Source organism: Gopherus evgoodei, chromosome 1 (assembly GCF_007399415.2).
Source record: "Gopherus evgoodei ecotype Sinaloan lineage chromosome 1, rGopEvg1_v1.p, whole genome shotgun sequence".
In the NCBI taxonomy this organism is placed as follows: Eukaryota; Metazoa; Chordata; order Testudines; family Testudinidae; genus Gopherus; species Gopherus evgoodei.
Window position 1 is genome coordinate 209331074 of NC_044322.1, and position 21016 is coordinate 209352089.

The 21016-nt window shown below is 46.4% G+C and overlaps 1 protein-coding gene across 3 annotated transcripts in view; it reads right to left on the minus strand.

The window, feature by feature from the left end:
• The window catches only part of ARHGAP31 (Rho GTPase activating protein 31), a 91804-nt gene extending 71825 nt beyond the window's left edge, over positions 1–19979 (minus strand). For all 3 annotated transcript variants that reach the window (XM_030533506.1, XM_030533497.1, XM_030533489.1), the window contains exon 1: positions 19854–19979. In XM_030533506.1, coding sequence (XP_030389366.1) covers positions 19854–19947 — 94 coding nt within the window. In that variant the 5' untranslated portion in view covers positions 19948–19979. The remainder of the gene's footprint in view (positions 1–19853) is intronic.
• Positions 19980–21016: the final 1037 nt, after the last annotated feature.

Consider the following 21016-nt stretch of genomic DNA (forward strand, 5'->3'; position numbering starts at 1 on the left):
GAAAACAACCAGGAGCAATTTCATCACAAAGGTCAATGTTTTTCAGTGTCCGGAAATAGGGGATTAGGATAATAAAAAGAATTCTTTGCACTTCTAGTCTATATTCTCTCTCTCTTTCTGTTGCCTCTCCTGAGCACTACATCTGCTGGCAGTGTAATTGTCTTGTACCTACCTAAACAGGAGAGTCTTTCTATTGGCTCTATCCCTAGCACTAAATCTGCCATGACTTTCAGTCCTGTTCAGAAAGCTCTGCACCTGCTCTTATTCTTCTGCCTATGGCAGAATAGTTCTTTCTCTTCTACTACTGCATGTCACTCTTCAGTTCTCCCTTCATGCCTTCCCCATGGCCATCCGCTCTCACTCAGCACCGTGTGCCTTGCAGATTCCTCACACAGTTTCTCTCTGCCACCTTCACCTGTCTCATTTCCGCCACTCTGCTCCACCACGCGATTTTTTTCATCTCTCATTCACACTCTGCCCCTTTCAGCCATTTCTTTAGCCAGCTGCTCCACTGGCTGCGATATCAGCTGCGACAAATTAATTAGGGCTGGACATGGCCAGTACTTGGATAGGAGATCTTCAGGATAAACCTAGATGGTGGTGGCAGTCTTTGCTATACCCCTTCAATTGTTTCTGTATTTTAGATAGATCAATAGACTGATAAATGGATGAAGTATTTTCAGATTTAAGGTCCTTCAGGAAGCTAAAGTGTTGTTATTACTGGACTATATCTGTTAAACTGCCCACAGAAAAAGAAAACAACTTGAGACTCCAAAGACTCATTTCACATATGAATTTTTATGCCGCTAAGCATTCAAGTAATTAGTGGCTTCTTCCATTCTGTGCATTCCTCAATGGGTTGGTGGTGGGAGCGAAGTCATTCCTAATATTTCAGATAACTATGTTGCTGGTAGCTCGGAAAAGTGCTCGGCTAAAACTGCTGACACATCTCAAATTCCCCAAGCAGTGTTACTGGCCCTAGCCAAGTCAGTTTAAGGAGCCATCTGGCTGGGGTTGTGACGTCCACGTGCCAGCAGCCTGCCTCTCGCTCCCTGAGCTGGGATAATTGGACATTGTTCAGTCACTGAATCACATCTCTGTAGGGCTGCAAGCTTGTCTGGTACAGATGAGCTAATTAACATGCAAACTGCCAGTGGAAGGAGGGAGTCAGTCAGTCAGAGATAGCCCTTACCCCTTCCCTTCCCAGATAATAAACAGAAGGTTTATGTGTAAGCAGGATGCATAATGACACTGGGGGAGGGGAGGAGGAGAGAAGGAGCCCCCTTCTTAATGTTTAATATCTGAGCCCTGCATGTAACACACAGCCTTCCTTGGGTTTGGGCGTGGGATTCTTCCACAGCCTTGTTCCCATGTGAAAGCAAGTGTTCTGAACTCCCAAGTAAGGCCCAAAGCAGCCTGGATTCCTGCAGCATGTGCTGTGGCACTTGCCACTTGATTTCTGGGGGTTGCAGTATGAGATAAATAACTCTTTGCCTTCTCCATCACCCTCACCTGCGAGGATCTCAAAGTGCTTAATGAACAGGAACAAACTAAGCTTTGCAAGCTCCACCTGCCCATTTCTGTGAGGTACCATAAGCCAGTACTATCATTTATGGTCAACACCTTAATTTCTGACATCTCCAAACAAAATCTAAGATCATGAGAATTGACATTACTGATCCTTCAGTATGAAGATAACTAAGTCATTCTTGCACACACAGAGACCAACCTGCCAAGTACCCTAAATCTTTTTGCAGATGCCTATCACAGCCTGGGACTCTCTCTCAACGTTGGGAAAACCAAGGTAGTCTACCAGCCCTCATCCACACAAACTACTCTTCGTACTCCACAAATCACCATAACTGGAGAACCCCTGGAAAATGTGGACCATTTTCCATACCTTGGCAGCCACCTCTCCCAAACAGCCCGCACTGACACAGAAATTGAATACAGGATCTGCAACACCAACTCTGCTGGGCTGGCCACTGTGTACGTATGCCTGACACTTGACTCCAAAAGCAAGTACTCTTCTTTCAGTTAAGTCAGGGAAGCAGGGCTAACGGAGGGCAGCAGAAGCACCTCAAAGACGTACTGAAAGTACACCCTAAAACGGGAGGCATCAACCCAGCAAACTGGGAGGACTCCGTGCCGAACAGAACACAGTAGTGCCACCCATACACCAAGCCACAGCTCACTTTGAGGAGAACAGACACATTCATGAGACAGAGAAGAGACAAGGGAGGAAAGAAAGGGCACAACAGTCCAGCCAACAACTATATTTCCTCCAAGATTACATCTGTCACTTCTGTGGGAAAACCCGCAGGGCAAGAATTGGGCTCCTCAGCCACTTAAAATCCCACCAATGAACCCCCTTGGCACATGTCATCCTTGCATCGAGGGATAGCCAAAGATTATCAGCCTCATTTAACAGGTGTGGAAACTGAGGCACAATGCAGCAAAAGAGACTTTCTAAAAGCACCGTGCAGGGCATCAAGGACACTATTTGTCTGCCCTAGGTTGTGAGTGGCATCCTTTTTAATGTTCTACAGTGAGGCTCTAGAAGAGGGCAGGAACCCCATGAACAATGGGTTATTCTCAGTTTTCCCCAACTCAGCCACAGGTGTTTAGCAGACGGGTTATAACCCAGGGAGGACAAGGGGCAGGGTGCCTTTGGAGAGGCTGAGTGCCACACTCAGGGTCATAATTCTGAGCTGAATCCCAAACGGGGAGCAGTTTTCTCTTTGCTTATCTATGCTTACTTAATTTTCTTCCCTTAAGGAGGAGACTCTGCTGGCTGGCTGGCTACCAGTGTATTTTCTTCTGCTAAATCATTCCACCACCTTACAAAGATTTAACCTCTATAATAAAAGATGCACTAAAATCAGACGCAGGGAACCATTATTATTTCTCTTCTAGGCTGGGATGCGGCAGCTGTTTCATAGGGTACAGCAACACTACACAACAGCTCAGGACAGGAAGTGAAGACAAATCATGGATCCAACTGAAACTGTAAAAAGGGAATTGAGGGATGCAGAAAGTACATCTGCAAATGATAATCTGATAACATAATCACCACAAACTTCTCTATCCTGGGGGAAAAAAGAAAAACAGCATTTTTGATGGAGCTCAAGCAGTCAGGTGCCCTTTGTTTTACAAAGGGCAGTACCTCCTCACACCATGCTGTTGCATTCAGTGTGTTGTCTGAGAAGGAAGGCTATCATCTATATATTGAATCATCAACACCACTTCCTGCAACAGATTTCCTTGGAAGACTCCAGCCTAGCGTATATGAAAGTGCTTCAAGCAAAGTTTAAGGGTGTAGGTTTAGGTCTGCCATGTTTAGAACTCTACATCCACTTAATCTTCTTAATTAGTGCAGCAGAATGACAGATGGATATTTAACAAGGATACAGTTGTGGGCTAATTGGAACTCGTCACCCTTCTCTGAGCTGATTAGATGCTTCCTCCTCTCCCTTTGAAGCAGGTTCATTAACAATGCCAGAAACTGGGTCTCCACTGGAAATCTCTCCTCACTGTTGATTTGGACACTGCCCCAGAATGAAGTGTTAGACCAAGTTCTAGTGACTGGACTGGATCAGAGCTTCCCCCCTCACTACTGTTCCTGCAAGCCTAAACCGGAACCCACATCCAAAGCTTCGGCAGCATCTAAACTTCACTGCTCACTGTTTCACTGCTCAGACCTCTCTTGCCTTGCACGGCAAAGCTCAAAGCCACAATACTGGCAAGCCGCCACCACCAAGTCAGAAATAACAACAACAGATATCATATATCAAACACAGCTCTCCCGTTATTACTGTTAAGCCTGCCCTGGGCACAGGCACTTAATGTATTGACTTTGGCAACATTCGCATATCTTGTCACGCCAATGAAGTTATTGAAATGGAAACAGAAACAACGAGGGATGGATAAGTGAACCGGTTCAGATAAAATAAGAATCCTTTTTCCCCTCCCCACAATCCCAACCTTTGCCTCAAACCAAACCCCAAACCTTTTCTGAGGTTCCAAACCATTTGGTTTGACTTTTTTGTTTCATTCCTCTGCCCTGTTGTACTTCTGGGTTCCAGCTGGGATTGAAAGGAAAAGTACTAAAATATAAATGAGTGTTGTTCTGTATTTCTGGCCTGATCAGAACCAGGAGGTACAAGAAGTATCATGAGAGAGCCTGTTTTCATTTGCTCTTTAGCCCAGATGGGAAGGAAGGTGTAGTTAAAGCTAACTGAACACAGGAGGGAGAAGATAAAATACCCGCTTAAGAGCACTAGAGGAAAACAGGATAGGAGAGAGAAGGGAGGCAAATGAAGTGTAATATGGTTCAAAGCTGTTAACATCTGTGATTTAAGCTTGTCCAAAGAAACCAATTTGATTGTGCTGATTGCTTGTTTATTTCGTTCAAATTACAACACAGATCCAAGAGGTTTGGATACCCATCCAGAACGAATGATCATCCTCCCTGATCAAAACACTGAAACTTCTAAGGTTTAACCATCCTTACTATAAGCAAAGCAACCCATTAACGAGGAGGTTCAAAAAGGAAATCAGTGCAGGCCTCACATGAGACTCTCAGAGTCCCCAACATCTTGTTTAACACACTTGCTCTGCCAGCCTCTCTTGGTGTAAGCCAACAACAAGATACTGAATAGCACACACTGCCAGAGACAGCACATGCAAAACATTATTGTTCTGAAATACAGATAGGCTCAAACATCACAATTTGGATCCAGATTTTCAAACATCCACAATCTAAGTTTTAGGGGCGCTCAAATCAGTGGTTTTGATTTAGCTTATTATAAAGACAGGAGCCATTTACTCAATTCTGATCTGGATCTCACCTTAGGTTTTGAAGATGACCTTATTTAAAAAAAAAAAAAAAAAAAAAAAAAAGTATTACAGTATCAGTCCCAAACAATATACAGTACAGATACTGCCGTGTTTGTGGCAATCACGGTGGTAATTTTTAAATAAGGATTGGATCTGAGAGTTTGGTTGGGGCTTTACTAAAGTTTGGTTGCCTGCCTTTACTAAAATTAGAAACAAATCAAGGGACCCAATTACAACATGACTATCCTCTGTCCACTTGGACCATCCAGGTTTTTAACCCCGTTTCAGAGAGACACAACGCAACAACCTTTAGCTATATCACAAGCCATGTCCAAACCCAGCTGTAATTGGGAGAATGTGAAGTAGGGCCTAAGATGTAGGTCTGTCTGATTTTTTTTTAAACGGTTCTGTATTTGTAGAAACAGACATAGCCTCCTGTTCCAAATGATAAGTCTTTGAGCTGCTCCTGGGCTTGGGGAGCATGTGGGATATTAGCATCTCTGAAGGCATTCAGTTAGTCAAGCTCTAAACATGGAAGGAACAGTAGCGGAAAATGAATGGCTGCAACCCTGCTCAGCTGCTAGAGTAGAATTCCAAGAGTAGCAGCAGGCAGCTGAGAATCTGGCAGCAAGACATGCATTCCCCATCCTCTTGCCTGTTCCCCACTCCAGGGAGGGGCATGCAACAAAGCCTCTGTGAAAGAATCTGGGCATGTGTCAGGTGCTGATACACATGGGATCGCTTTACAACAGCGTGTGCAGACCAAGAATTATCAGGGGAGGGAGGCCATTGCAGGCACCATGCATTGCTGCCCCAGAATTTTATTTGTATGCTCTTATTTAGGCAAAGGTCCTGCAGAGATTTCATAATAGGTCTCACGCATCTGTGTGTTAATAAAGCATCTCTGTTTGTTGTTCAAGCTCAGCAGCAGTGGGACTGCAGAACTAGCTAGACACAGAGGATCTAACCACAGCACCGTAGAAGACTCTCAGCACTAGTGTGGTCTGAAGCTATCACTAACCAAACACCAAATTTCCCTGCTTTCTTGCTTAGTTACAGACTCAAAGTCCAACCCTAGGTTTGCAAACCTGGCCTGAGTTTCAAGCAAACTTGAGGCCAATTTATGATAGGAATTGTCTCACATGTTCATTTTGTAATGCTAAACACTAAGCTACTTCTGTTAGTGTCTCCAACCTGCCTATATGTATGCCTGAATTGGGGCACTGTTTGGAACTTCTGCTATGATGCTGAGGCACACATCATCAGTTGTTGGTGATGGGGGGAGGAAAGAGGTTGGACTCCTAGTAGAGTCAAGGGTGTTTTCTCCAAATATGATTTTTTTTTCCTCTCACCCAATTACTATTATGTAGACATGGGTGCCCGACTCCCCTCTGCAATCAGTACAGTAACCTCTGTATTATTTAATTTGACACTAAATTCAATTTGTGCTACAATGTCCTCTGTCCATTTCAGCCTTTGACTGCTGTAGCTTTTTGTGTTGACAATGTATAACTGGACAGCAGAAGTTGTCAAGGGAGAAGCTGAAGGTTTTGGCAGCAGGATTGAGAGCAATTGGGGCTTTTGGCACTGGGAAGGCCTGGGAAGCTGTTTGGGATCATAGGACAGATAGGTTAGCAAGATGAGTCTTCCAAATGATCAGCAGTGAACCAATTAGCAATGGTTTACATTTACGTTATCATCTTTAGGCTTCAGAGTCAACACCCCAAATAAGATGAATCAAGCAGTTCATTCTGTTAAAGGTATTGTTTCAGGATGGCTGCTGACTCAAACAGACATCACTGCATTATTCACCCTCAGCTCATAGTTTCAAGTTTTACTTCACAATTAATCTGGAGAAGAGAAGACTGAGGGAACGTGATAACAGTTTTCAAGTACTTAAAAGGTTGTTACAAGGAGGAGGGAGAAAAATTGTTCTCCTTAACCTCTGAGGATAGGACAAGAAGCAATGGGCTTAAATTGCAGCAAGGGCGCTTTAGGTTGGACATTAGGAAAAGTTTTCTAATTGTCAGGGTGGCTAAACACTGTAATAAATTGCCCAAGGAGATTATGGAATCTCCAACATTGTCTAACCCACTCTTAAAAATCTCCAAACAGCTGTCCGTGATTGTCCAGAGAATACTTAGCCCTGCCATGAGTGCAGGGGAATGGACTAGATGACCTCTCAAGGTCACTTCCAGTCCTATGATCCCATGATTCTATGATTAAGAGGACTACAATTTTTTTTAATGAGAACTTAGATACTGAAGCAGAAATCCGTGGCACAGTGTATACTCTGCAGCAAATATGGTGGCTGTAGAATTATACATAAGGCCATAGTTACAGATTAACCTTTCTGGTACTGTGTCTGAATCATGAGAGCTCCAGTCTAGAGCTAGGCCTGACCCAAAATTTAGTTCCAAAATCAAAAGCTCCTGAAATTTGGGAAAAATCAAATCTGGATAAGAGCTCTGAAGTATCTCTACTTCCAGGGGTGGCTCCAGGCACCAGCACGCCAAGCGCGTACCTGGGGCGGCAAGCCACGGGGGGCGCTCTGCTGGTCGCCGCGAGGGCGGCAGACAGGCTGCCTCTGGCAGCATGCCTGCGGAGGGCCCGCTGGTCCCACGGCTTCGGCGGACCTCCCGCAGGCGTGCCGCCGAATCCTCCTGCCTGCCATGCTTAGGGTGGCAAAATGCCTACAACTGCCCCTGCCAACTTCAGCTGTTGCCTTCATATCATGTTAGCATCTCACCCGGTAAGGATATCTCCTGTGCCTTTAGAGCTATGAAATCCTGCATACTGCAGCCCGCAGCAGTTTGTGACCAAGTCTAGATAAAATCTGCTGTTACCAATAAAGAGAAAATGTATGCTAATTCAGAATGTCTCTTCTGTAAAATCTAGTTCAGATTATGCAGCCAGGACATGTGATTCATGCTGCTTGCAAGGGAAATACAGGATCAAAGCAGAGTGAGGCATGCAAACAACATGTGTGTCTCATGCAGTGGTTGATGAGGTAAATGTAAAGCAGGATGCAGCCTGGACCCAGAATATGTGATTCACGCAGGAGTTAGCTAGGGAAATAATAGCTACAAAGCAGGAAGAGCTGTGCTTGCAACACAAATCTTCAACTGCTGTTACACCAAGCTACAGAGATATGAAAACCCAGCTCCCAGAAACCAACAAACAGACTGTGGAAGTAATACAAACAACATTCAAAACAAGGAAGGACAGGAAAGTAACTGCAAACAGATAGCTTCTGCTCCCATTGTTTCCAGTGTTAAAACCCAGCTCAGATTTGCCTTCTTGTTGCTTTCACAGTGCTGATGTCTGGGACCCGCAATATGACGCACTGCTAGTGAAAGTGGGTATAGAGAAAGCAACCTCGGAATTATTACATATTCGCACACACTGTCCATTGTGGCTGCACACATCTATGTAGGAATCTACAGAAGCACCCCTTCACCTATGTTCACCTATGTAGATCCAGGTGCTCCATGCTACCATCCCTCTTCTCCCTCCATACGTATGTGCCCCACAGTGCATACATTCAACCTTTGACTCCCTATGCAGCAACTGTCTTTGAAAAATGTCCTGTTTGCATTTTGGTCTCACACTCACTGGGAGGGGTTCCATTTACTTATCCATTCCTCAAAGAGTCAAATCACATCATCTTGAAAGTGACTCCAGTTCTCAGAGCCTGCAGTCTCTGCCCACCGCAAGACCATGGATACACAGATCTGAGGAGAAACAGTACACATAAACCTATATACACCACAAGTCAACAGCCTGCAACATGTTCCACATAGTATAGTGAAATTACTTGCTTCAGTATATTGGTGACATGCATTTTAATGTTGCCCAGCTGGTACCTAGCTAAGGAGATGACTTAAAAGTCTAAACATCAAGGCTGAACTCCTTGGCATTGCACATTCAAACCGCAGAAGGGTGAATCTAGCCTTTCATCCTTCTGCAGTAGATGTGCATTGGGTCTTTTCAATGGGACCTTAAGAAGCACCCTCTTATATCTTCTGCATGGACATTAATGATTCTTCAGCACTTTTCATAAAAGTGAGGGTTTGTGCATGCATTCTTACACACAAATATAGGCCTGCGAGTATACACTCATAAAGGCAAACACATACCCAAGTACCCACATTTTCATTTTCAGGCAAACATACTTAAAAAGGAGCAAAGATTTCTGTGGCACCTTACCGACTAACAAACGTATTGGAGCATGAGCTTTCGTGGGTGAATACCCACTTCGTCGGATGCTTATGCTCCAATACGTTTGTTAGTCTATAACAGTGGTCCTCTACCTTTTCGTCTGGTTGGTGCCAGATGAAGGACCGTGGGAGCGATGGAGCATCCGCTGAAATGCCACCGAATTTCTGCAGTGTTTCGACGGCGACGCCTCTCGATGACGTCACTTGCCGCCGACAGGCAATGTCTTTGAGCGGCGTCGCCGCCGAAACATTGCAGAAATTCGGCAGCATTTCGGCGGATGCTCCACCGCCAGCCAGGACGCAGGCGGATTTAGATGCCCTCGCGGACACTATGGTGCCCACAGGCACCGCATTGGGGACCCCTGGTCTATAAGGTGCCACAGAACTCTTGGCCACTTTTGCAGATCCAGACCCCAATGCATCTTTATGAACATACAAACATAAAACTAACTTACACAGACCTAAGTGTTTACTGTATATAATCATCATAGAATATCAGGGTTGGAGGTGATGTCAGGAGGTCAGTTAGTCCAATCCCCCTTGCTCAAAGCAGGACCAATCCCCAGACAGATTTTTGCCCCAAAAACCTAAATAGCCCTCTTAAGGACTGAACTCACAACCCTGGGTTTAGCAGGTCAATGTGCAAATCATTGAGCCATCCGTCCCCCCATATGTCCCTATGCACAGAAACACTCACGAGTATACAAATACATTTGCACACACAAAGCAATGAATTAAAACATACCACACAAACAAATGCTCATATACCTGTGCATGGATACACGTGCATTCATTCATACACACACGTCCATGCATGATAACACAGCACACAGACATGCAAACATATGCTTGAGCATGCTTATGCGTGAGGCTGCAAGGCCACATGGCCTGGAGAAGCCGGCTTCACATCTGCACAGCAGGTTTCAAACTTGGCTCCAACTGGAGCATCTCCTTAGAGCAAATCACATGCTGCCTGCAAGGTAGGTCTCCCTGCTCATCAGAGCAAGGGCAGCAGTATGATTGTAATATAAATGGCATAAAACTCTGTTTCCCTAGCACATGGTTGTGATGGCTGATCTGGTGACAAGATACTGTCCCAAGATCAGAAGTCAGTGAACGGAGAACTGGATAGTGCTCTGTGTTTTCTTTCTTCTGTGCAAAGTATTTATTACTTTACCTCCTTAAAAAAATACTGATCTCTCCTATAGTAATGCTCTGAAACATTGCAATTCACACAGTGCTACTGCAATGCTATGGGAGAGCTATTAGGGTCCAAAACTGCAGTAATTTTTTTTATTAGGGCCCTAACACTAAATGAGCCCTGTTTTAATGCTCACTCAATGTCATCCTGATGCTTCTTCTATAGGAATAGTGAGTGTGAAGAGATGGGTGTTGAGAGAGGAATGTTAGAACGGTGTTATTAGTTTTGGTAGAGAGGCTACTGGAGATGATGGAGACTGGAAATGGAAAGATGGTGGATACTGTAGGATGGGTACTGGAGACACCATTATTGGAGAAGGATTTATATTGGTAGATTAATTATAGGCATTGGGGAGAGATTTTTAGGGTTGTATGGTAGGGATTGGGGAGAGCAGTGAGGGATAAGTAACAGGAACAGGAGTAAGGGGTACTGTGAGAGCAGGTGATGTGTACTGGGAGATTGGGAAGAAGATCCATATTGAGGAAGTGGGTATTGGAAAGGGCAGGGTGATGGATATTAAGGATAGGTGTCAGTGGGGTGAGGAAGTAGGGAATGGCATTTTGGAGCCATTTCCACTCCCATGTCCTGGTGGGATACACATCCTCATCCCTTGCTTGTATCCTTTGCATGCCTGGCTTGAGTTCTTACATTCACAGACTCAAAGGCCAGAAGGGACCATTGTGATCATCGAGTCTGACCTCCTGTATAACGCAGGTCACAGAACTACCCCAAAATAATTCCTAGAGCAGATTCTCTAAAAAAAAAACATCCAATCTTGATTTTAAAATTGTTAGTGATGGAGAATCCACCATAATCCTGGTAAATTGTTCCAATGGCCAATTACCCTCACTGTCAAAAACGTACACCTTATTTCCAGTCTGAATTTGTCTAGCTTCACGTTCCAGCCACTGGACCGTGTTATACCTTTCTCTACTAGATTGAAGAGCCCATGATTAAATATTTGTTCTCCAGGTAGATACACTCAGTCTGTAATTAAATCATTCTTTAACCATCTTTTCGTTAAACTAAATAGATTGAGTTCCTTGAGACTATAACTATAAGGCAGGTTTTCTAATCTTTTAATCATTCTTGTGGCTCTTCTCTGAATCCTGTGAAAATTGTGGGCACCAGAACTAGACATAGTATTCCAGCAGCAGTCACACAAATACAAACTTCTCTACTACTAAAATAACCTTTACTCCTACTAGAGAGTCCCCTGTTCATGCATCACAAGTTCTCATTAGCTCTTTTCATCACAGCATCACATTGTTCAGCTAGGGCCAGCAGTTGATTTTCCACCATGACCCCCAAATCCTCTTCAGAATCTCTGCTTCCCAGGATAGAGTCACTATCCTGTAATATGGCCAACCTCTTTGCTCCAAAATGCATACATTTATGTTTAACCATACCAAATTGCATATTGTTTGCTTGCACCCAGTTTACCAAGTGACCCAGATCACTCTCAACCAGTGACCTGTTCTCTTCATTATTTACCACTCCCTCCAATCATTGTATCATCTGCAAACTTTATGTTAAATAATATAGCACCAAGAACTAATCCCTGCGGGTCCCCACTGGAAACGAACCTACATGGTGATGATTTCCTATTTACAATTACATTTTGAGGCCTATAAATTATCCAACTTTGAATCCATTTAATGTGTGAAATGTGAACTTCACATCATTCTAGATTTTTAATCAAAATGTCATGTGGTACCAACTTAAGGGTATGTTTTCACTACCCACTGGATCGGTGAGCAGTGAGCAAGCCAGTTGTGGTCGATTTATCGCATCTAGTCTAGACATGATAAATCGACCCCCGGGCGCTCTCCCATCGGCTCCTGTACTCCAGCTTGGACAGAGGTGCAGGCAGTCGACAGGGAAGCAGCAGCAGTTAACTCACTGCAGTGAAGACACCACAGTAAGTCGATCTAAGTACGTCAGCTTCAGCTACGTTATTCACATGTAGACCAGGCCTAAGTGTCTTACAGAAGTCTAAATATATTACGTCAACACTATTATCTTTATCAACTAAATCTTATAAGCTCATAAAAAAGATATGAAGTTAGTTTGACAGGATAATTTTCCATAAACCCATGTTGATTGGCATTAATTACATTACTCTCCTTTAATTCTTTATTAATCAAGTCCTATACAGCTGTTCCATTATCTTGCCCAGTATGTCAGACCAACAGGCCTGTAATTACCCGGGTTAGCCCATTTACCTGCTTTAAAAATTGGCACATTTGCTTTTTTCCAGTCTTCTGGAAGCACTGTCCAGTGCTCCAAGACTTACTGAAAATTAACAGTCCAGCAAGCTCCTCAGCCAGCTCTTTTAAAATTCTTACATGCAAGCTATCTGGACCTACTGTTTTAAAAACACCTAATTTTAGTAGCTTCTGTTTAACATCCTCCAGAGATAGTAGTGGAATGGAAAGAGTGTTTTCATAACCATATGATGAGACTACGTCATCTGTTTTCTCCACAAATACAGAACAGAAATATTTAATGAACATCTCTGCCTTTTCTGCATTATTATTGATAATTCTACCATTTCCATCTAGTAATGAAGCAATATCATTCTCAGGATTCTTTTTGTTCCTATTGTATTTTAAAAACTCCTTCTGGTTGTCCTTAACAAGATTTCTCCTTGTGTCCCTTTGCTGCCCTCATCAATTTTCTACAATTCCTAACTTCTGATGTATACTCATTACTATCAACTTTCCCTTTTTTCCATGTGTTATATATCATTTTTAATTTTTTTATACATGCCTTCACTTCCCCTCTAAATCAATTCAGTTTTTTAACCAGTATGGCCTTATTCCTCAACTCTGGGATTGTGGCTTTTGGGGCATCTAGTAAAGTCCTCTTAAATGATTCCCAATTATCATTCACACTTTTCTGTTTAAAATCTTCCTCCAAGCTGATCTGGCTCATAATTGTTTTCAGCTTTGTGAAATTGGCCCTATTAAAGCACCAAGTTTATATAGTACTGGTCTGGACTTTATTCTGCTTGCACATTATTAATGTGATCAAGCCCATTAATTCTTAGTTGTGTTATCAGTTCCTCTTTACCTGTTAGGACAACACATAATATAGAATTCTCCCATGTTGACTGCAACACATTTTGAGTTAGGAAATTGTCATCTATAAAGTTTAAAAGTTCCAAGGATGTTTTAGTACTGGCAATGTGAGACCTCCAGCATATGTTACTCAAACTGAAGTTCCCCATGATCATATACGATCCCCCCCGCCGTCATATTAGAGATACCAGGATGAAAGCCTCATTACATATTCTAGTGTGATTTGGTGGTCTGCAGCAGATACCAAATAATATCACATCTTGAGCTATATCTATTAGGATGTCGATCCATATACATTCAAGGTCATTTTCTGCTTCTTGCTCCAGCCAAACATTCCCACACAATAGAACAAGAAGTCCTGTCTTTGTGCCATTTTAAATCTTTTTTGAGGGTCATCAAGAAGACAGGCCCTGGTTGTGTGTGCTTTCCAAAACCCTATTGTGTGTCTGAGGCTGTCTGCAGGCTCAGGAAGATGCTGCTGAAGTGCTCACACTTGGATCACATTGTCAAGCTCTTCTATGTAACCAGGAGGGCTGGAGATTTACTTGAAATAAAATGAAATATGCGATTCTGACACAATCACCTGACTCTGGCAGCTGGGCACTACGCATATAAAAAATGCCTATGTCTTAATCCAACCTAGAGAGAGTAGGAGTACTTGTGCCTGGTTTCTCTTCCCGTGTGCAAACGTCACAGGGCTCCTCTGGAGTGTAGGAGAGTTGCCTCCTGATCCGTCAGCTGCCAGGTGAGCAATAACTGTTCTCAACAAGTCCTAGTTTCTATAAAAGCTGCCCTGTTGTTGAATCTTACCACAATGGCTGAGGCATAGGACTGGCTGCATCTACCTTATGAGAAATTAGCAGTGAGGGTTGATATTTCCCATAATGCAAACAATCTTGCGACCTGCTACCAAGTTTTCCTATTAATTAATGGGCAAATCCAGAAGTTCTAACGCAGACGAAATTCTCAGTGGAATTTGTGCCCAAGTCAAATGTCTGATTGGGATGCAGTGTTAGCCTGGGTAAATATGGCTGGCTGGATGAACTGACTAAATACCCCGCAGGCCTGAGAGAAGGTTTAGAGATTAACAATGTGATCAAGTCCCACCTGGGGGCTGTGCCACAGTGATGAGGAGGAGCTACAAAGAGCATCATGTCATATTGTGTCTAGAGCACAGGGACCGCCTTCCTCCAACCCTGCTCTGATTCAGCCTCCACTGGGGCAAGCCCTGCCCACTCTAGCCCAGGCCCAGCACCCCCACTATTAAACTCAATGGCTGTCTCCCCACAGTCAATACTATTCCAGGGCTTGCAGGAGGATGAGCAGAATGTTACATTGGCAGCAGTCACAGAACACTGACCCCATTTTCCTCTCCAGAGGGCACTGCTAGCAGGCCCCGCTTCACAGCCACTCAGAGTCCTCTGCTCATGGAAAGAAGGAGCCTCAACTGCTGAGCACAAGAGGGCCGTTTGTTTCAAAGGCCATTAACGAAGCAGACCCACTTTTTCAGCCAGAGAACAAAACCAATAATTGAAATCAAACAAAGGAATGTAAAGAGCTCCGGGTGCTACTGGTGAATACTTCAGCCATTGAGGGAACTGCAAAGAGTGGGTGGGGGGTAGTATGGGGAAAATCTGAGGTCACTGCATCCCAATCAGACAGCATCATGCAGGAAACAGATGTGCAACAAACCACAGAAGGGTACAGCTGTGGTAGAATTAACTCTGCTGCAAAGGGGACAAGCTGGAACACAGAGCAGCTCCTCCAGTCTTGGAACAAGGGGGTTATCTGAAGCTTTTCTGTTTAGTTTTTGAGAGAAAAAGTTTCTGGCTCTCCCGGTTGCAGAGAAAAGCTGGACAACATGAGCCGAGTGCACCCCAAAGGCTCAGAAACCAGAATGCAAAGAAAAAAAACCATATTTGCTATTTTAGAAAAATCTCATGATTTTTAAACCAATCTCATGATTTGGAGGGGCTGACTCTGATTATTGAATGCTTGGGACTGGCAGTACTGATCTACCCCCACAAAAGGCACGGTGCCCTCTGCCACCCTCCATTCAACCAACATGCTTCATTTCTGCCCCAGAAGGATCACCTCTAAGGGTAAAAAGGGAGTTCAGACTCCCTGCCCACTCAATTGAGACTGTCAAGGAAGTCAGCGAGGACAAATTGCGGTGATGACAGGAACTGGAGTGAGACCCAGCAAATACATTTCACACAAGCAGAGGTGAAAGTAAGCCGGTATGGGCTGATACAGTGTACCGGTAAGAAAGTGGCTGCTGGTACACAGCCAACATTCAAGCGCTGCCGCAGCAGTGCTTTAAGCACTGTACCGGCAGGGCTGCTGACGGGCGGGAGGGGGGCAGGGGGGAAAAAAAGGGGCAGCTGTCCCAGGGCCCAGCAATTTAAAAGGGCTCGTGGCTCCCAGCAGCAGCCAGAGCCCCGGGCCTTTAAATCACCGCCAGAGCCCTGGTGGCACGGGCTGGACAGCACTGAAGGGCTGGCTGGGAGAGTCTGGCCCCAGCCCCACCCATTCTGCTCAAGACCCTGCCCCTTCCAGGGGCCCAGAGCCTCTCCCCCAACCTTGCCCAGGACCTCAGCTGCCCTGCATACTGGCAAGTCCTTTAAGTTGCTTTCACCCCTGCACACAAGCAACTAACCAGCCATCAGATAGCAACAACTTTCAGTCGTTGCTGACCCATGCTGGACTTGAAGAATCATCCTAGAAGACAAACGCGCTGTATCCCATTATCAATGCCCTGAGCCATCCATTGTACCTTCTAACGTATTTTGAGTCTCGGCCCCTATTTAATAATAATACTTTGTACTTTTACACCAACTTTCATCCTATTATTGTAAAGCACTTTACAAGCAATTGTTAATTAAGCGTTAGGTCAGTGTTTCTCAAACTGGGGGCACCGCTTGTGTAGGGAAAGCCCCTGGTGGGCCAGGCCAGTTTGTTTACCTGCCCCATCCACAGGTCTGGCCAATCGCAGCTCCCACTGGCTGTGATTCGCCGCTGCAGGCCAATGGGAGCTGCTGGAAGCGGCATGGGCCGAGGGACTTACTGGCCGCTGCTTCCAGCAGCTCCCATTGGCCTGCAGCGGCGAATCACAGCCAGTGGGAGCCGCGATTGGCCAGACCTGCGGATGGGGCAGGTAAACAATCCGGCCCGCCAAGGGCTTTCCCTACACAAGCGGCGACCCCAGTTTGAGAAAAACTGCCTTAAGTATAGTAGGTGAGGAATACAGAAGCATCTTCTCATCCACTATTAAAATATAACCATCTCTGGGGTGGAATGTAGTAGCTGTTTAACAGTTACAGACAAAAAATTATAGAAGGAGAAAATTTAATACCTTAAGCAGAATAGAATTCTCTCCACGGGAATTTGGTAAGGACTAAAGCCCTTACAAAAAAACATCACTGGCTCGTAAATGAATTGACCACAAGAATTCAAGAGCTCAATTTTATCTCTCATCTGAAAAGGGCACCCCATGATTTGAGGACTTTAGTAACTCAGACAGAAGTTAGGGGTCTATTATAGGAGGGGGTTGGTAAAGTGCTGTGGCCTCGATATGCAGGAGGTCAGACTACCTGATCACGATGGTCCCTTCTGGCCTTAAAGTCTATGAGCACAGCACCCCTGAAGAACTTGCTGAATTAATGATTATGTACTGACCCAAAGGGAAGAAAACCATAAAGAATTGCCAGCTCTACATCCTGCAGCACCCAGATCTTCCTTAGAGATCTCCCTCCCAAGCACAGAGCTGGTCTAACACTCACTGGTTTATGAGAGCTTGTGGAATCACTGCACAAGGCAGCTTTGCAAGCTGGGAAAAAGCCACTCTGTGTGAAGTAGAACCACATTGAGTCGGCTCCAGTCCCTTCTACACCCTTGCCTGCTGTTCCAATTAATCCTTCTGAGTGCATTTGAAACTCTGCTTTCACAAAGTTCCACATTAGAAAGTCTTTTCTGGACATCAGTCAAAGTGCTCTATCCCTATGTTGTGACTACCAGGTGCTTTGAACCAGTACCTCAGTCCCATATTGCTTCTGAATAGGCAATAGCTAGAGCCAGCATCACTCCCCCAAAAAACTTACTCACGCCCTCCAGCATCCTGCTTGCACAGGAGAGAAAGTTATCTCCTATTACCTCTACAAAGCCTCTGCCTGCAGGGATACTGGCTGGTTCCTGCAGCCAGCTGATTTTTGATTAGTTAAATTGTCCCACTGACAATTATCTTCCACGCTGTCGCAGCCCTTCGAATTTCATCTCATAGTTCCAATTAGAGGAGAGCTGCAGGCTTGTAAACCCATCGGTGACATCTGGCCACCTCATTGCCCTCACGGTCACTCTGATAGATTTTATTTCATGAGTATTGATACTGCTAATAGAGGAATGAGTGCTCTCATGTCTCTTCCATCCTCCCCTAACCCCCTGATTTCACTTCTACTCTATGATCTAACTCATATTCTTCTAAATGAATATATAACAATTGGGTCTTTCTTTTCTGGATCATACAGCACTGGGCAATGTGACATGCTAGTCAGCAAATAACACAGTATTATATAAGGGAAAGGAATATCACAGTTTCTCACATTGCTTTTCAAGACAGACCATGTAAGTAGGTTGAATTGTGAACCATCCTACAAATGACACCTAAGACAAGGGCCTCACCCCTCATTGTCATAAAAAAACAACCCACTGTATATTTTGTAATAAACACTTGCTTTTTAGTCCAGCTGCCCTGGCCTAATTTCACCTGGGATAATGCTGTTCTTTCCTTCTAAATTGCCTCAGCAGTTTCCACTGAATATGCTTGTTCTTTCCTATCCTAAACTGTTATGCAGTGTTGCTTTGAGCTGCTGTAAACAGCTCCTCACCAGAGATGGCTGCTGTGGTGATGGACGGAATTCATTGGCACACATAATTCATGTATCAATGTGCTATGTTTGCAAAATTATTTGTTTTAAAATGTGCTATATTTGCTTGCTGTTTGGATCATTGGGGATTAAGGCACTGTACACGTGGAAGATATTGTAAGTACTTAATATTACTGCTGATGTGCATTGTAAACTGTCTTTTACAGTAACCAGAGAGATGCACATATGTAACATGCACATGTATATGAACAGCACACACACACACATATGGCACATCTTTCCTGCGTGATGAAAAAGACTTACTACATAATCTAGTCTACCTCTCTGCCAAGGCAGCCTTGTTCCCTCATCCTCATCATCATACAGTGGAAGACGCAATTGTAAGGCCCACCCTCCATGTAGCTGACGTTGCTGCAAGAGCTCTGTCACTCAGAGAAGCCCAAATCTGGGGAAAGTAACTCAGTAACTGGAACATTATGTTAACTTAGATGGAGGACTTGGAGCAGACACATACTTATTCTTTCCTCATCTACTCAGAAGCAGAGACTCTCTCTCAGAGGTTCTCAGAATTTTGTATTGGTGAACACTTTCACACAGCAAGCCCCTGAGTGTGACTCCCCTTATACATTAAAAACACTTTTTAATATATTTAACACCATTATAAAAGCTGGAGGAAACGCGGAATTTGGGGTGGAAGCTGACAGCTCATGACCCCCCCATGTAATAACCTCATGACCCCCGGAGGGGTCATGAGCCCCAGTTTGAGAACCCCTGCTCTATCTGTTGAGGACTTGGCTGCTTCTTCCATCATACCATCCCTCTTTTAAGAAATCAGCTCTTTTCCCTTCCTCATCCCAAACCAGTCATTTCAAAACCAAAGCCCTCTGACTTTACTGCAGCCACCCCCAGTCTGATCCACAATATGCTCATCTGAAAGCCCGAAGGAAAGGAGGCGAGGAGAGAGAGAGAGAACAAGCAAAGATGTGGTTAGATTATCTCAGCTGCCCCCTTAAACCCCACACACGTCCCTCCCTCATCCTTCGCCTTGCCCAGATCCAACGTCCCTTACCCAGCACTACAACAGAAAGAGGAGATGGGAGCCTTATTGGACATAGGGAGGGGCAGCTGAGGAGCACTCCGGGTTCCTCTTTACAGACCCTGTCCTGTGGGTGCTGAGTGCCCTCTCCCCCCATGCTTCATCTGGAATGAAAGAGTTGCCCAGGCTCAAACAATTAGGCACCCGGTTCCAAGCAATTTTTTTACAGTCACAGCTGATGTGGCAAGCCCAGAGGTGCCAGGGCTATAAAGTGCCAAGTGTAGAGGTGCCTGCCGGGGGGGGGGGGGGCTCAGCCCTGGCACAAATTAAGCACTGACCCATGGACTTCAGTGGCAATTCGGGGGCTTCAGCGCCTGGACGGAGCAGACTCTAGGCACGAGGCTGGCTTGCCAACCTGGAGCCCTTGGAAAGCAGGATCAGCCCCTTCTCCCCCGACACCCCCAGCCTCCCCTGCCCGGCTGGCCCCACCCTGCAGGAGGTCAGGCAGCAGCGAGCCGCCCGTGCCCGGGGATCCCACATGCCCCCGCAGGCCCGGCCCGGCCCCTCCCGAGGGGCTGAGGAGGCGATTACCGTCCTGCCCCGAGCTCTCCAGGTGCTCCGTCAGGTCACAGCCGAAGGCGCCCGCGGCTCCCTTCCTCTTCGGCTTCGCTCCCTTGTTCTTCATGAGTTAGTCCCGCCAGCGGCTCGCCCCGCTCCTGCCGCTGCCCCGCGCGCTGCCCCTCACTCCGCCGCCCCTGCCCCGCGCTCGGGGCGCCACATGGGGGCTCCCGCCGCAGCGCTCCGCCGGCAGGGCCGAGCCAGAGGGGGCTGCCCGGCAGGCAGGCGGCCGCGGCGCGCACAGCCCGGGCCCGGCAGGCTTCTCATCAGCGGGGGGGCGCCGGAGCGGTGCCCGCGGCGGAGCTGGACGATGGCTGGGGGGCGGGGGGTTGTCCCGGGCCCCGCTCCCCGAGCAAACCCCGCCTGGTTCCTCGGCGCTCCGCTAGCGTGGGACACGGACCGCACCCCGGGCAGAGGCCGAGCGAGCCGCCGGCCCCGCTCTCTTGCCTCCGGGAGCGCGGTGAGGAGCCCGCTTCCTGTCCTGGCTCCTCCGGCTGCCTCCTTCCCCCCGCGCCGCCGCTGCGGGGAGGCTGCAGCCAGGAAAGGCTGGAAGGAAGTTGGCCGGGGAGGGGGCGGAGGGCTTGGCAGCGCCGGGGAGGGGGTGTGCAGGGCTGGCGGGGCGGAGAGAGGAGGGTGTCCTGACAGATAACGGGCCGGCCTGAGAGCGGGCGCTGCCTCGGCCACCAGCGCTCCGCCTCGGAGGGGCCCGGAGGGAGGAGGGACCAGACATGGCTTCGATCGGTGCCCGGCTCTGGTCACTGGTTCCTCTCTCCGGAGCCCTCTCCCCGCCGGGACGCTTCTCTCCCCGAGACGCCAATGCTAGAGCTCTGAAGGGGGGATCCCTTCCGCCCAGAGAGCAGAAACAGATGCACTTTGGAGTCAGTTGCCAGGAAAAGCTCCTTTGGGGCTTCCCAGTGAAGGGAGTTGGAGGCAAGAAACCGAAATCTCCCCAGTGGCTGGGGAGCAGACAGCTGTGGGCATGGCGTTCAGCTGAGAGTGCCATCCAGCCCAGTGCTGGTGGGGCTGCCTGGCACGCACGCACAGTCTTGCCAACAGAAGTTGGGCATAGGTGCTGGAGCTGGAACTAGGGGTGCTGGAGGTGCTGCTGCACCCCCTGGATTGAAGTGGTTTTCGTC